This window comes from Physella acuta, unplaced genomic scaffold, assembly GCF_028476545.2.
Source record: "Physella acuta isolate Inbredline_101_S28 unplaced genomic scaffold, ASM2847654v3 ptg000831l, whole genome shotgun sequence".
Classification (NCBI taxonomy): Eukaryota; Metazoa; Mollusca; class Gastropoda; family Physidae; genus Physella; species Physella acuta.
This window is the reverse complement of record NW_026732349.1, coordinates 20001-35592: the sequence shown is the minus strand read 5'-3', so window position 1 is coordinate 35592 and position 15592 is coordinate 20001. Positions and strand designations below refer to the sequence as shown.

Below are 15592 nucleotides of genomic sequence, written 5' to 3'. Positions count from 1 at the left end.
AAATATAATTGAAAATTATTTCGTGTTAAATAATTCCAATTTTTAAAAATCGTTTATTATGAAGTGCGACACTGTGTATCGATAGCTATATGTGTATGATCTTCGGAAATTCCCAAACAAAAGATGGAACTCTATTTCACCACATAAAGAATTCAATGTTGACAACAGAAATAATATTCAATGCACAGTATAAGTCGAGCTTCATTCAACTACAACACCATCCTTTTTCTATACACAACGTATGCAGCATTATTTTTTTCATAAGGGTTACCATGGTAACCACTGCTGGAGCTTTGTTGCTGGACAGTGTGGTGTTTGAGATATTTCTGTTGCTGATTTTGTTTTCTGGAAACTTCTTGGTCTCTCATACAACGCCCGTACACACAGTCAATCACTTTCTATTTATATCAACACTTTCACCTTTACAACCATTCAAAAGTTGATTAGGAAATTTAAAACTAACTTTAAAAACAAAAACAAAACTTTTAGGAAAATGTGGGTAAGGGTACACGCAAATCTATTGATTTTTAATCTATAGATTACGACTTATGGCATAAATATTACACATGTACACAGTACACACGAATGGTATGACACTGCGCCACTGGGGTTAAAACGTACAGATCTATAGCCAAACAAACGTTTGCAACTATAAAAAAAAAACACGACGATCGAAGAATATCTCCTCCAAGACATACGGCGTCCTCCTGTATGGCAGTGAATGCTAGAAAGTTTATAATGCTGTTAGTCGATCTCTGAAAGTTACTAATGCTGTTAGTCGATCTCTGAAAGTTGCTAATGCTGTTAGTCGATCTCTGAAAGTTTCTAATGCTGTTAGTCGATCTCTGAAAGTTACTAATGCTGTTAGTCGATCTCTGAAAGTTTCTAATGCTGTTAGTCGATCTCTGAAAGTTTCTAATGCTGTTAGTCGATCTCTGGATTCTTTAAACTAAATGGATAAAAACGGGCATCCAACGGCAGTCTATAATGACAGATTACCAGGAAAAATGGCAATGGATGACGTTTAAGAAATAATTGAAAAAGAGGAGGGTGTTGGATGGGTCACGTTTGGAGGGTGAGTTCAGATGGTGTCGCATGGAAGACGTTTAACGAGTTTTCAAGGTAAAAATAAACAGGCAAGGCCAAGGGAGGAGGCACAAAGTAACAATAACACAAGGGGTGACAAAAATCATGGTACGAATTCGGCCAAAGTGGAAAGAGTTTTTCGTGGCGGACCTATGTGGCTGGGACACTAAACGGAAAAGATGATGATGATACATAGTCTGTCTGATGGATAGTCTGTCTGTTGGTCAGTCTGTCTGTTGGACAGTCTGTTGGATAGTCTATTGGACAGTCGGTCTGTTGGACAGTCGGTCTGTTGGACAGTCTGTTGGACAGTCTGTTGGACAGTCTGTTGGACAGTCTGTCTGTTGGACAGTCTGTTGGATAGTCTGTTGGACAGTCTGTTGGATAGTCTGTTGGACAGTCGGTCTGTTGGACAGTCTGTTGGACAGTCTGTTGGACAGTCTGTTGGACAGTCTGTTGGACAGTCTGTTGGACAGTCGGTCTGTTGGACAGTCGGTCTGTTGGACAGTCTGTTGGACAGTCTGTTGGACAGTCTGTTGGACAGTCTGTCTGTTGGACAGTCGGTCTGTTGGACAGTCTGTCTGTTGGACAGTCTGTCTGTTGGACAGTCGGTCTAATGTACCTTCTGATGTACCTTCTGTTAGACAGTCTGTTAGACAGTCGGACTATTATGTGCTGATTGTGTGTGTATGTGTGTGTGTGTGTGTTAAATGAAAAACGGTTTAACAATAAGTAGCAAAGGTTAGTGTTTTCATAGCCCTTACATCAAAAGAGCTAACCCATTGATCTAATTTCGTCTACCTGATGTGGAAAAATGTTCTCATGATCGGCAAGCCCACCTATACTGTATTTCAAAACGTAGTTTAAATCTACAAATAATACATTTCTAATTGCAATTTTATTAAGCCTATGCGTCAAACTTTATCTCAAAATTATTATGAACACATAAAAAAACATACGCCAATCAATATTAATAAATGTTAAAATCGACTAAAATCAACTCAAATGCTATAAATAGTTTGCCGTGAGATATATTGTCTGAGTTCATATGTCAATGATATCATTTGTCCTGAGATAATTTGTTCTGATATCATTTGTCCTGAGATAATTTGTTCTGATATCATTTGTCCTTGAGATATTTTGTCTGAGATAATTTGTCCAGAGATAATGTGTACAAATATACATATAATTGGTGGTATCCTGTTCAGCTCATTAATCCGTCACTGTAGGTCTATACATTTTTTAATGATGTTTGTTTTAAAGCGTTTTGGCTTTGGCCATCACAAGCAGATTCTTGCTTTGTTATCTATTACACGGATTAATCATAAAAGCACATGTTGAAGTACAACATGTTTTCTAGCCTGTTTTGTTAAGAGTCAGTGTTTTGTTTATCTTCTAAAAACTGGTTGATTACCCGATTTTTACTTCAGAAATAATATTTTTAATAATTAGGGAGTGTCGCTTTATGTGACAGATTTTTACCCGATGTTAACATTAGAAGGGAAGGGGATTTTCGAAGTTTATTCAAGGGAAATAACTCATATGTGTGGCTTTTATTTGGTAAATAAAATAGCTTGTCATTTAAACAGTCAACAGGTCATTTAATTTACACAAAACAGAAGTCTGTCTGAAAAATTAAATTTACTATGTAAGAGCTAATTTTAAGACCTCTAAACTTCAGGGACCCTCTCAGTCCCCCCCCCCCCCGCCCACTTTTAATTCGCCACTCAAGAGACTAGTATGATCATCCGAAATGTAAAGAACTAAGAACAATAGCACATAAAACCCGTGATTGAATTTCTGGGTGCGCAGACTGCATCGTTTCGCACAGAAACTAAACGCTAGGATTACTTTCTAGTTATTACCATACGAGAGCTAAATGAGAATAGAATTATACCAACAGTACCATAGTGTTGAGGTAAAGAGGGTTTAAGTTGAGTGAACCCAAGAATAGGACTATATTTGATGGGTTTAGTTAACACGTTCACTCTAAACACAAATTCTTATGTTCTGATGGAGGTAATCTCATGATATAGAGTCGGTTATTATTCCGGAATGGTACAGCAGTAAAAAAAACACATGAAAACCATGGTGTTGTCTGTTACACCGTTCATGAAACCACCGGAAGTACTGTAAACCATATATTATTAGGCGATATAGTATATTTTTAAATACATAATGTTTAAAAATGTGTATAGATTGATTTTAGTTGCATTTTAAATACTGTTTTGCTAACTATTTTTTATTTCTAATTATTTTAAGTGAATGTGCTAATTATTGCTGCTACTAAACATTGTTCTAGTCCTTCTTACTACTTTCGTTTTATTTTACTAGGTCTAGATCTAGTTGCCGCAAATCTTCTGCAATTTTTTATTTCTGTGTTTCTTAAAAAATATTGATTACTACACTCAATTTATTATCTAAATTTAGATCTAGATCTACTAATTGTTGATAATTTTCTGTCAATCAAACTCAAAATTAAAGCAAAACATTAATTTAAACAATCGAATTTATTTAGATTTCAACGGTCAAATAAACCATAGGTTTACAGTAACACATGTTTACGAAACTCAACAAACATTACCCGATAATTTCCAACACTATATCATGTGTTACCTTTATATTTATTCAGTCTTGACAGAGTCTTTAAGCCTACTGTTGTTTGAAAATATATGTGAATTAATTGGCTTTTTTTTGGAGTTCACGTAATAAGTTTTTTTTTTCAATTTCAGTAACGGAAAAAGGAATGATTGTATTGAAATAATGGAATGATTTAATAGAGTATCTTGTTGGATTGTTTGTGTAGGAACCTGACTACCTAGATACAACCGATCCATTTTCACAATCTGGAACAACATCCACACACATCAAAAGTCTGGAACATCGCCCACACAAACTGTGAGGACAGCAACATCACCCACACAAACTGTGATTACAGCAACATCACCGACACACTTTGTAAGGTCAGGTACACCACCCACACAAACTGTAAAGCTAAGAAGCCACCCACACAAACTGTAACACTAAGAAGCCACCCACTGTAAAACTAAGAAGCCACCCACTGTAAAGCTAAGAAGCCACCCACTGTAAAGCTAAGAAGCCACCCACTGTAACACTAAGAAGCCACCCACTGTAAAGCTAAGAAGCCACCCACTGTAAAGCTAAGAAGCCACCCACTGTAAAGCTAAGAAGCCACCCACTGTAAAGCTAAGAAGCCACCCACTGTAAAGCTAAGAAGCCACCCACACAAAGTGTAAAGCTAAGAAGCCACCCACTGTAAAGCTAAGAAGCCACCCACTGTAACTCTAAGAAGCCACCATGTCAGCTTGTATATCAGGATGCGAGCTCAGAGATCGACTCTACACCAACCAGGCCATGGCCAACTGCCAACAGGTTATCCACGGTCACCCCAGGGACATGACCTACATCCCCATATGCCCCCGACCCCAGCGGTACCCCAGCACGAAGAACCCAGACTGTGCCTGCCCCCGCACCGAGCCCTACCGGTGCTGCTGTATGCCCGGGGTCATAGAGACCCGTATCGTCAGGCGACCCGTCAAGTGCGTCAAGCCCCCTTGTTGCTACTCCATCCCAGCCATCCCGTGCAACGATCCTCCCAAAAGGTGAGTTCATGGCGCAAGATTTTAACCCCCCCCCCCCCCACACACACACACACACAAACAGAGGAATGAAACATGCCTTGTAGAGTCACTGCCGGGTGACACCATTTTGGGCGTGGCACAAAATCGAAATATGTTTTTCAAATCCTGGTAAATAATAGATTTGTGAGGGGAAAGGGTGACATCAAAACCAAAAAGCGAAATTGTGTGAAAGAGTGGGGGGGGGGGGGGGGGTGACACACGACCTAGTGACGTCACCGCGGTTGTATCCGGAAGACTACACTATTGTTTTGTGGCTACCGTTTAATTAGCTCTGTATTTTCTATCTGTGTATATTGCTTTTTCATTTTGTTAAGTACCAGTTCAGTTTATTTCGTTTCTCAGACTTTTACGTGTAACACCTGTTTTTGTCGTTAGCCCAAAGATTTGCTGTCAGACTTTTGTGCAAACTTTTTTAATGATTGCCCAATAACTTGCCTATCATACAATTTGATTTTTAAACTTGTGTGTAACGACCTATTTTATCTGGCAGCCCAAAGCCTCCCAAGAGAGACCCGCTGTGTTTTGATTGGTCGGTTGAGGAGCCAGGTATAAATGACAGCTACGGGCTGAGAGGTCTCAACTGGTACGATTGGACGATGGGCAAAACAAAGGTCGCACAACCAGTCAGGAGCAACCCCAACATTCACCCAGGTGTGTTCACTTAATTAAGGTAGAAGACAGGTGTGTTCACTTAATTAAGGTAGAAGACAGGTGTGTTCACTTAATTAAGGTAGAAGACAGGTGTGTTCACTATATTAAGGTACAAGACAGGTGTGTTCACTTAATTAAGGTACAAGACAGGTGTGTTCACTTAATTAAGGTAGAAGACAGGTGTGTTCACTTAATTAAGGTAGAAGACAGGTGTGTTCACTTAAGTAAGGTAGAAGACAGGTGTGTTCACTTAATTAAGGTAGAAGACATGTGTGTTCACTTAATTAAGGTAGAAGACAGGTGTGTTCACTTAATTAAGGTAGAAGACAGGTGTGTTCACTTAATTAAGGTAGAAGACAGGTGTGTTCACCTAATTAAGGTAGAAGACAGGTGTGTTCACTTAATTAAGGTAGAAGACAGGTGTGTTCACTTAATTAAGGTAGAAGACAGGTGTGTTCACTTAATTAAGGTAGAAGACAAGTGTGTTCACTTAATTAAGGTAGAAGGCAGATGTGTTCACTTAATTAAGGTAGAAGACAGGTGTGTTCACTTAATTAAGGTAAACGACAGGTTTACGATGCTTATCCAAACATTGGGTGACAAGATAATTATGTCAACATAAACTTCTCATGACCTACCCCCCCCCCCCCAACTAACCTCAGATGACCTCTCACTTAACTATCCTGTGATGACCTACTTTTATTAATCTACTTTTCCCAACTTACCTTTAGCGACCTACCTACCTCAACTAACATCTGATGACCTGCTTCCCCCTTCCCAACTAACATATAATGACATACCCTCTAACTAACCTTTCTTTTGATGACCTTTCTCCCCCAACCTGTGATGACCTACTTTTAATGAACTATTTTCCCCCAACAATTATTGTAATGACATTTCTCTCGCACCTAACCTGTAATGACCTTTCTCTCGCTACTAACTTACAATGATCTTAATTCCCCCAACTAACTTGTACTGACCTATCATCAACCCTGTACTGACCTACTTTCCCAACTAACCTGTACTGACCTATCATCAACTCACCTGTGATGACCTACTTCTCCAAACTAACCTGTACTGACCTATCATCAACTCACCTGTGATGACCTACTTCCCCCAATTAACCTGTACTGACTTATCATTAACACTGTACTGACCTACTTTCCCAACTAACCTGTACTGACCTATCATCAACTCACCTGTGATGACCTACTTCTCCAAACTAACCTGTACTGACCTATCATCAACTCACCTGTGATGACCTACTTCCCCCAACTAACCTGTACTGACTTATCATCAACCCTGTACTGACCTACTTTCCCAACTAACCTGTACTGACCTATCATCAACTCACCTGTGATGACCTACTTCCCCCAACTAACCTGTACTGACTTATCATCAACCCTGTACTGACCTATCATCAACTCACCTGTGATGACCCCCCCCTCCCCCCCCCCCCCTTCCCCCAGGCCTGGACCAGAAGACCATCAACAACAGCATGGACCACCTGATCTGCAGGCTGCCTCTCATGTGCTATGCCAGACACCCGGCGCCCTGCCACCCGGCGCCCTTTGCCGGTGACGTCAACTACTTCCGTGACTGGCGCTGCTGTGACGCCAAGCCTCCCCCCGCCTGGAAGCCCCCTTACGCCCACTGGGCCACGAACCAGCACCTTTGACACTCCTCTCTCCTTGTTACAGATCTTAGCCTCATGTCTTAGCTTCCTGTAGCACAGAGCCTCACACCCAACTTTGTACAGACCCACGTAGTTATAAAACACTATTGCTCCAAGCTGTAGAACAGTAGTCTTAGAACAAATCAACAACGGCTGTTCGCAGCTGTGGAACATTTCAATCACGGCTTCACACGGCGACAGCTACACATCAGAATGTATGTCTCTCTGACAAACTCACAGGTGTAGCCAAATATTGATTTCCGATCGAACGATTGAAATAAAATACCTGTTCATGTGACTTGGTTGGGGTGTTGGAAGGGGTTGGTTGTGTTTTGACTCGACAACAAACAAACAAACAAACAACATTAATACCAAGCACGAACAACGTTCTAACAAAACATGTATCACAATAAAATTCGCACTTGTTAAAACATTTTTATCTCATTTTGATTCATGTGAAGCTGTTTGGTAAAAGAATTGGAATCTTATTTTGTTGTATAATATCTCGGGCTTGCTATTGCCTAGTATTTGAAGCAGCGTGAACTCCTTAAATCTTGGTTAAAGGCCTTTGAATATCTGAACCAGACAAAATCACAGAAAACTCAGTTTTAAATTGTCGACCACCAAAATATTTTGTCTTTCTTACACCGTTGATCCGTTTTGTCTGTTTCTCTGTTTAAAACGAAATACAGACAAATACATATGTCGTGTGTTTGAGATTTTAGTCAATTGGTGCCCAACTCACTTTTGTAATTCTGCTGTTAGACCAAAAAATATGAAGTCCAAATTCCTTGGAGATTAGAGCATATCACAGCTCGCAACCATAGAGCAGTTACTAGTATATATGTATCGTTACACTAACCCTATCTAACACTAGCACACAACTATAACCCTAGCCATGATCATAATTTTGGCCGAGTTTTCTTAAAGCAGAATTTATTGTCTCCTCTTTCCAGCAGTACATAACACACCAGCCGTCCAGTAACACATCACATACCAGCCGTCCAACAACACACTACACACACCAGCCGTCCAACAACACACATCACACACCAGCCGTCAAGTAACACACTACACACCAGCCGTCCAACAACACACTACACACCAGCCGTCCAACAACACACTACACACACCAGCCGTCCAGTAACACATTACACACCAGCCGTCCAGTAACACATTACACACCAGCCGTCCAGTAACACACCACACACCAGCCGTCCAGTAACACACTACACACCAGCCGTCCAACAACACACTACACACCAGCCGTCCAGTAACACACCACACACCAGCCGTCCAGTAACACACTACACACCAGCCGTCCAACATTACACTACACATCAGCCGTCCAACAACACACTACACACCAGCCGTCCAGTAACACACTACACATCAGCCGTCCAACAACATACTACACACCAGCCGTCCAGTAACACACTACACATCAGCCGTCCAACAACACACTACACACCAGCCGTCCAACAACACCACTACACACCAGCCGTCCAGCAACACACTACACACAAGCATTTCAGCAACACACTACACACCAGCCGTCCAGTAACACATTACACACACCAGCCGTCCAGTAACACACTACACACCGGCCGTCCAACATCACACTACACACCAGTTTTCATCTAGTTCATGACACTTCTAATGAAGGTACAACATAAATACAAGACAACATTTAAAACAACAGAAACAAGATAAAAATAATTTAGTTGAAACATGTACATAATACAATTAGGTATGAAAAACATTAAGTAAAACACCAGATAACGAAAACGAAACAACATTATTAAGGTGAAATATCCGATACAATATACATACGCTTAATGAAGGTAAACATCATATACAAGATGACGAAAAACTCGTAAGACACGTGTAGTTGATAAAAGACAAGAAACTTTCTTGTGTCTGGACTCATTTATTTAACCTCTCCTAGCGTAGGGTTCATTGAACCAACCCCGTCTCTCCATCTGCTTGACCGCACACTCCGCTTGTCTGGCCTTGAGTTCCTTGTACTGACCAGTGGTCTGGATGGGCGGCCGGCAGTCGTTGGGGTCAAGGGGGTTGGGCAGGTCGGGGGGCAGCAGCCCCATGCTGACCAGGGCGTTACGCTCCTCCAGCATGCGGTAGAACATCTCGTAGTAGAAGGAGGGGTGGCGGAGGGCGTGGCATCCCGAGGGTGACCCAGCCGGGGGAAGCTGTGGACGACCATTGATTGGGTCAACACTACTTCATGATTAACATCAAGATCAACACTACTTCATGATTAACATCAAGATCAACACTACTTCATGATTAACATCAAGATCAACACTACTTCATGATTAACATCAAGATCAACACTACTTCATGATTAACATCAAGATCAACACTACTTCATGATTAACATCAAGATCAACACTACTTCATGATAAACATCAAGATCAACCCTAAACTACTTAATAAACATCAAGATAAACCCTAAACTACTTGATAAACATCCAAATTGATCAACACTACTTCATGATTAACATCAAGATCAACCCTAAACTTCTTGATAAACATCTAACTTTATCAACACAAAATTATAAATACCATCAAGACCAACCCTATTAGATAAATTACTAGATCAACATCTAACTGGATCAACACTATATCATGGTCAGCACTGCATCATGATCAGCACTAATTCAAGATGAACTCAGGATAAATTACTAGACCAGCATTAAACTGGATCAACAGTGCATCATGATTAGCTCTCTATCAATGTCAATACTACTAGATCAGCATTAAACTGCGTTAACACCGTAGTATGATCAACATTACATCGCGATAAAGAAGAGGATTATGATTAAACCAAGCCAACAGATGGACTTAATCAATACTAAATTAGATCAAACAGCTAAATCTTTTGTGACTACAACAATATCAGCATCAGACGGCCTAAACAGATTGAACTTGTCATCTGGAGCTTAATCTGGAGCTTAATCACAGCTCTGTAAACCTGTCCAATAGTTTACAGGTATATGCATGACTCGATTAGAAAGAGATTAGCATAATCCACCCAGCCCTGAAATGTCCCAGTAGCTTTTTTTTAAAATTCACCCAAATATCTACACCTTACAAAAAGAAAATGTGTTTGCATATAATACTATGAACTTATAACTTGTTATTTTAAATATACGTGTAAAAAATAAACCACCGTTTTATGTAGTAACTTATAAATTAAACTCTCAGACACAACTCGTTAGTAATGTACCGTTCACTTCAAGCGACCCTGGCTACCACACACCCATACCCCTTACCTATCTACCATGTCATACTGCCCCCCCCCTCCCCTTGAGTGAAGATCTTGTATCCCCATTGAATGGTATCTACCTGTCCGTCACCTAGTGAAACCACAGGTAAACATTGGGTCGCTACAGTTGTGTTTTCACAGGTACCAAGTCACACACGACGTGCACATACAACAGGTAGGTGCAGCTGTACAGGAACTAAGTGCTCACTCACAGATACAGGTAGGTTGGGGTGTAGATGAAAGGCTTGTTTGTAGATTAGACACATTAGATTGGCCAGACTTTCAAGACGTGTTTAGACTGTCCGTAACAGATTGTCCATAATGGACTGTCCATAGTACTACCTATAGCAGATTTTCAAGACTTGTTTAGACTGTCCGTAACAGATTGTCCATAATTGACTGTCCATAGTACTACCCATAGCAGACTTTCGAGAAAGAACACAGTAGACACTTTAGACTGTAGGCTGTCAGTCAGTGGCGTGTGTATGTGGGGTGTTAGTGGGGCTGATCCCAGCTCCCTCATGGCCCCACCCCTCAAAATTAAAACTGTCTCAAGTTAAGTTAATGATATTTGCAATGGCGCGCTTGTGTAAATTTGGTTGTTTTTTAAATTTAAAATTTTCAATGTCATAAAACCATAATTTTACGTCATTATTTAAAAATCTCGGGCACACGGGGAAACTTGTATTCAGTTAACATCATCCAAAAAAATAAAATCCAGTCTGCGCCAAATATTTCTTTAGTAGACTTTGTAAATTTGTGTAAATACTGTTCAGATTCGACTGACCGTAATTGGTTAAATAAAGAAAAAAATTATAGTCCCATTATATCCAACCTGTGCTTCAGACATTAAAACTACAACTATTGGTCAAACATTAGTCTAACAATAACATTAACCAACTGCTAACCGTAAACTCCGAGACATTTAGATTCTACTCAAGAAAACCAGAATATTTAGTGACTACTATGGGCGTGTCGCTAGCGATAAGATACTGTTATAAATTTGGAACAAATCAATGGCCTGGAAGATTCGTTACAAACAGAAGAAATCGATAACTCTCGCCCTACAGGTAACGGTTCTAAGTGACAAACTTGACTGTCGCCCTTTAAAGCGCCGGTGTGTTATGTTGTGTTGTTCAATACGGGGTACTAAAGAAATATTCAGGTAGGCTTTCAATGCTAGTAAGTAGGTCAAATGTTTTGTTGTGTTGTAGGGGTGACGAGACGAACACAGGTAATACGTCACAAAAATACTTTCTAATGTGCTGTTGTATAATGTGTCAATGTCTAAAATGTCAATGTCTAATGTGTCCACTTCTAATGCGCCAATGCCTATTATCTAACTTCTTTTATTATTCACAAACTCCAATTACTTTGTTTAAAGCTTATATTAGTTTTAAAGTTTACCCTTTTGAAAACATTTTCAAATTAACGACAAATACAAAATATAAGCTTCTTATACCTTAACAAATGCCTATAATTAAACATTTTCAGGTGCCATTTGATATAAAAATACATATCACATTATAGTTTACTGGCATTTTCCCTTACAGGTGCATTTATAGGTGCCCATACATGTGCCTTTTGCAGGTACCTTTTGCAGATACCTAGTCAAATGCCCTACATGTGCCCTTGTATGTTTTCTTACACGTGCGCTTATCAGAGTTGTTGCATGTACCATAACAGCTTCCCTAACATGTGCCCTTAATGTACCAATACATTTCCTTTAAAAGCCCTCATTCATATGCCCTTACTAAGCCCATATACATGCCCTAACAGGTACCCATACATATGCCCTAATAAGTGCCCATAGATATTCCCCTAATATGCCCATAAATGTGCCCTAACAGCTGCCCGTCCATGTGCCCTTAATGTGCCCAAACATACACCCATACAACTACAGCTGCCCTTACGAGATGCGGCGTCCTGCTGTCGGCGTAGTGGTACGGCTGTACCCTGCCCCTGTTGTAGGTGAGCGCCCGACTGGCCTCCAGCCCGCCCCTGTTGAACCACTCGAAGTCCCGCCACCTGCTCTGCCTCTGGAACTCCTGCTCCCCGGCCCTGATCCTGCACAGCGCGGCGTCGGGGTTGGGGAAGTAGAGGTTGTACCACGCCCACTCTTGATGGAACGCCATCCCGTCAAACTCCGTCAAACTTCGTGCTCTTGGCGATGTTGATGTTCAGTGACGGACAGTATGGGAGCGATGAAGTAAATCTGGAATTTGATTGCATATGGCAAGTGTGTGGGTAGAATCAGTTGACAACTAGTGTGTGGGTAGAGTCAGTTGACAACTAGTGTATGGGTAGAGTCAGTTGACAACTAGTGTGTGGCTTGAGTCAGTTACCGAGACAATTAGTGTGTGGGTAGAGTCAGTTGACAACTAGTGTGTGGGAAGAGTCAGTTGACAACTAGTGTGTGGGTAGAGTCAGTTGACAACTAGTGTGTGGGTAGAGTCAGTTGACAACTAGTGTGTGGCTAGAGTCAGTTACCTAGACAACCAGTGTGTGGGTAGAGTCAGTTGACAACTAGTGTGTGGGTAGATTCAGTTGACAACTAGTGTGTGGGTAGAGTCAGTTGACAACTAGTGTGTGGGTAGTGTAGGTAACCTAGGTAACCTAGACAACGAGTGTGTGGGTAGTGTCAGTTGACAACTAGTGTGTGGGTAGTGTAGGTAACCTAGACAACTAGTGTGTGGGTAGAGTCAGTTGACAACTAGTGTGTGGGTAGTGTAGGTAACCTAGATAACTAGTGTGTGGGTAGAGTCAGTTGACAACTAGTGTGTGGGTAGTGTCAGTTGACAACTAGTGTGTGGGTAGTGTAGGTAACCTAGACAACTAGTGTGTGGGTAGAGTCAGTTGACAACTAGTGTGTTGTAGAGTCAGTTGACAACTAATGTGTGGGTAGAGTCAGTTGAAAACTAGTGTGTGGGTAGAGTCAGTTGACAACTAGTGTGTGGGTAGATTCAGTTGACAACTAGTGTGTTGGTAGAGTCAGTTGACAACTAGTGTGTGGGTAGATTCAGTTGACAACTAGTGTGTGGGTAGTGTAGGTAACTTAGATAACTAGTGTGTGAGTACAGTCTGTTATCAAGACTATTAGTGTGTGGGTAGAGTCAGTTACCAAGACAACTAGTGTGTGGGTAGTCAGTTGCCTAGACAACTAATGTGTTGTAGAGTTAGTTGCCTAGACAACATGTGTGTTGTAGATTCAGTTACCAAGACAACTAGTGTGTGGATAGTCAGTTGCCTAGACAACTAGTGTAACTGAAGTACTTAGTGCTAGAATATGGTTAGAATAAGGTTAGGGTTATTATAGTTGGGGGGGGGGGAGGGGGAGACTAAGCCTCCCGGGACTCGTTCAGATCTACAAAAAGATAAATGTTAAAAAAATTACTACGGAACAACGTAGATCAATATTAAATTTAGATCTAGAATCTAGATTTTCTATATCTAGATCTAGAACTAGATCTAGATCTAGATCAGAAGATCTAGGAACAATAACACATACGTTAACGTTTATATATTCTCCAAGCCAGCCGATAGATCGCCAATAAGTTCCAGCCTAGCTCTGAGGTTGTGGCTTCAGTTGGTGATGACGTCTAGCCCTTATCCCTATCCAATACACACGCACAGATGTTATCGTGTTCGTCAGTTGTAATCAGAGATAATCAGAGATAACCACCCAGCACCTTGTCGATGGTAGTCATGTGTGGGGCGGTGCGAAAGTTGAACGTTCGTCTGGGGTTCAATGTGGTGCTGGCTGGGACGTGTTTCAGGAACAAATTCTAAAATTAGAAACCCCGAGAGGAAAACTTTCATGCGCATGATATGACAACAAAGGTATTTGGATTTGCGGTTCAGTTCATCGGATGAAAACAATTCTGGCCTTTTCTTAGGCGATGAAAAAGTTTATTTACAATCGTTAGCCAGTTGATGAAAGAACCAGGTTATGTTATAAAAATATATAAAAATATTCAGTCGTCGGGTAAATACCCCCCCCCCCCCCCGACGCCGGACGAAATTTATATATATATATATATATATATATATATATATATATATATATATATATATATATATATATATATATATATATATATATATATATATATATAATTTACGTAGAAAGTATATACTTTCATCAGTGTCCGCCCCCCCTCTCCCACTCCCGGAAATTAAATTTGCTCCCCATCTGAAAGTTTGAAGTAACCCCCCCCCCCCTTCCCCCATCCACGGAGAAAAATGTCTGAAAGAAGTCTCCTAAAAATTTAAGTCTAATTTAAAGCTAACCTTCAAAACTATATGTATTGTTTTAGTTTACATAACTGTGCATATCTAAACGATTGTAGGAAAAAAGTCACAGGAGAAAAAACACAGTAAAAAAACCACAGAAAAAAGTCACAGGAAAATAAGTCACAGGAAAAAAAGTCACAGGAAAAAAAGTCACAAGAAAAAAAGTCACAGGAAAAAAAGTCACAAATATATATTTGCATGGAATTTGTTAATACCTTTATGAATTATATATTCAGAGATTGCAAATTAGCTCAGGATTAATTAAATGTAATGTAATGTGTAGGTTGTATATGCATGGTACTTTTTATAATTTATCTAAAAATATTTAGTATGAAGTATGTAGATTGTAATTATGTTAAATATAAGATTAATAACATTTAATAGAATTTTCCAACGTCCTTGGTTTTTATTGTGTTTTTTAAAATACTAACATTAAATTACCGTGAAATGGTAAGTTTATCTGACTTGCTGCCCTCAACTCATAGCAGCAATAGATCAACCACCTTTACTGCCCACATTTATCACGCTCATTACATAACAAAGCATAGGATCAAAACAGAAAGCCGACAAGGTTCAAAGGCTGTCATTGAGACACAACGTCAACATCACACAATATGTTCGGACAAGGCCGACTAAGAAGAGGCCGACCAGAGAATAGCCTGCGGCAAAACATGAAAAACACAATAATGCGCCTAAATTTCTTTTATAATTAACTTTTCTACCGTGTAATTAACAAAATACGTAACAAAAGTTGAGATTTTTTTGTAAATTATCTGAGAGTGTTTTTTTTTTACTTACAGTAGTTATAAAACACAATGCTTTTAACGTCTATAATTAATATATACTATAAAAAAATAGAACCCATAACAATAAACATACACAATTTTACAATTTTCAACAGATAAATCTAAATAGTTCTGAAAATATTTTTGTGAC

At 40.0% G+C, this 15592-nt stretch overlaps 3 protein-coding genes across 4 annotated transcripts in view; 2 read left to right on the top strand and 1 right to left on the bottom strand.

The window, feature by feature from the left end:
* Window positions 1-2942: 2942 nt before the first annotated feature.
* On the top strand, window positions 2943-7507 carry LOC131951830 (uncharacterized). 2 transcript variants are annotated; one of them, XM_059314228.1, is made up of 4 exons: window positions 2943-3004; window positions 3819-4709; window positions 5239-5399; window positions 6869-7507. In XM_059314228.1, the coding sequence occupies exons 2-4, from the start codon at window positions 4405-4407 to the stop codon at window positions 7075-7077; spliced, it is 675 nt and encodes a 224-aa protein (XP_059170211.1). In that variant the 5' UTR covers window positions 2943-3004; window positions 3819-4404; the 3' UTR covers window positions 7078-7507. The 2 variants fall into 2 exon arrangements, with proteins under 2 accessions (XP_059170211.1, XP_059170212.1); XM_059314229.1 differs by having other exon boundaries at window positions 2982-3105.
* Window positions 7508-8990: 1483 nt separating this feature from the next.
* LOC131951846 (uncharacterized) lies at window positions 8991-14097 on the bottom strand. Its single transcript, XM_059314247.1, has 3 exons — window positions 13872-14097; window positions 12277-12578; window positions 8991-9284 (listed from the first exon to the last, which is right to left on the bottom strand). Exons 2-3 carry the CDS (start codon window positions 12496-12498, stop codon window positions 9009-9011), a joined length of 498 nt encoding a protein of 165 aa, XP_059170230.1. The 5' UTR covers window positions 12499-12578; window positions 13872-14097; the 3' UTR covers window positions 8991-9008.
* Window positions 10479-15592, top strand: part of LOC131951845 (uncharacterized) — a 7977-nt gene continuing 2863 nt past the window's right edge. Inside the window, exon 1 of the mRNA XM_059314246.1 lies at window positions 10479-10538. The gene's annotated coding sequence lies outside the window, so the exon portion shown is untranslated. The remainder of the gene's footprint in view (window positions 10539-15592) is intronic.

Excerpts from the sequence above, each read along its gene's own strand:
- LOC131951830 (XM_059314228.1), top strand. The coding sequence starts at position 4,405 with ATGTCAGCTTGTATATCAGGATGCGAGCTCAGAGATCGACTCTACACC. Across the intron at positions 4,710-5,238 it reads TGCAACGATCCTCCCAAAAG|CCCAAAGCCTCCCAAGAGAG; the intron begins GTGAGTTCATGG and ends TTTATCTGGCAG. Across the intron at positions 5,400-6,868 it reads CAACCCCAACATTCACCCAG|GCCTGGACCAGAAGACCATC; the intron begins GTGTGTTCACTT and ends CCCTTCCCCCAG.
- LOC131951846 (XM_059314247.1), bottom strand. The coding sequence starts at position 12,498 with ATGGCGTTCCATCAAGAGTGGGCGTGGTACAACCTCTACTTCCCCAAC. Across the intron at positions 9,285-12,276 it reads ACAGCAGGACGCCGCATCTC|CTTCCCCCGGCTGGGTCACC; the intron begins GTAAGGGCAGCT and ends GGTCGTCCACAG.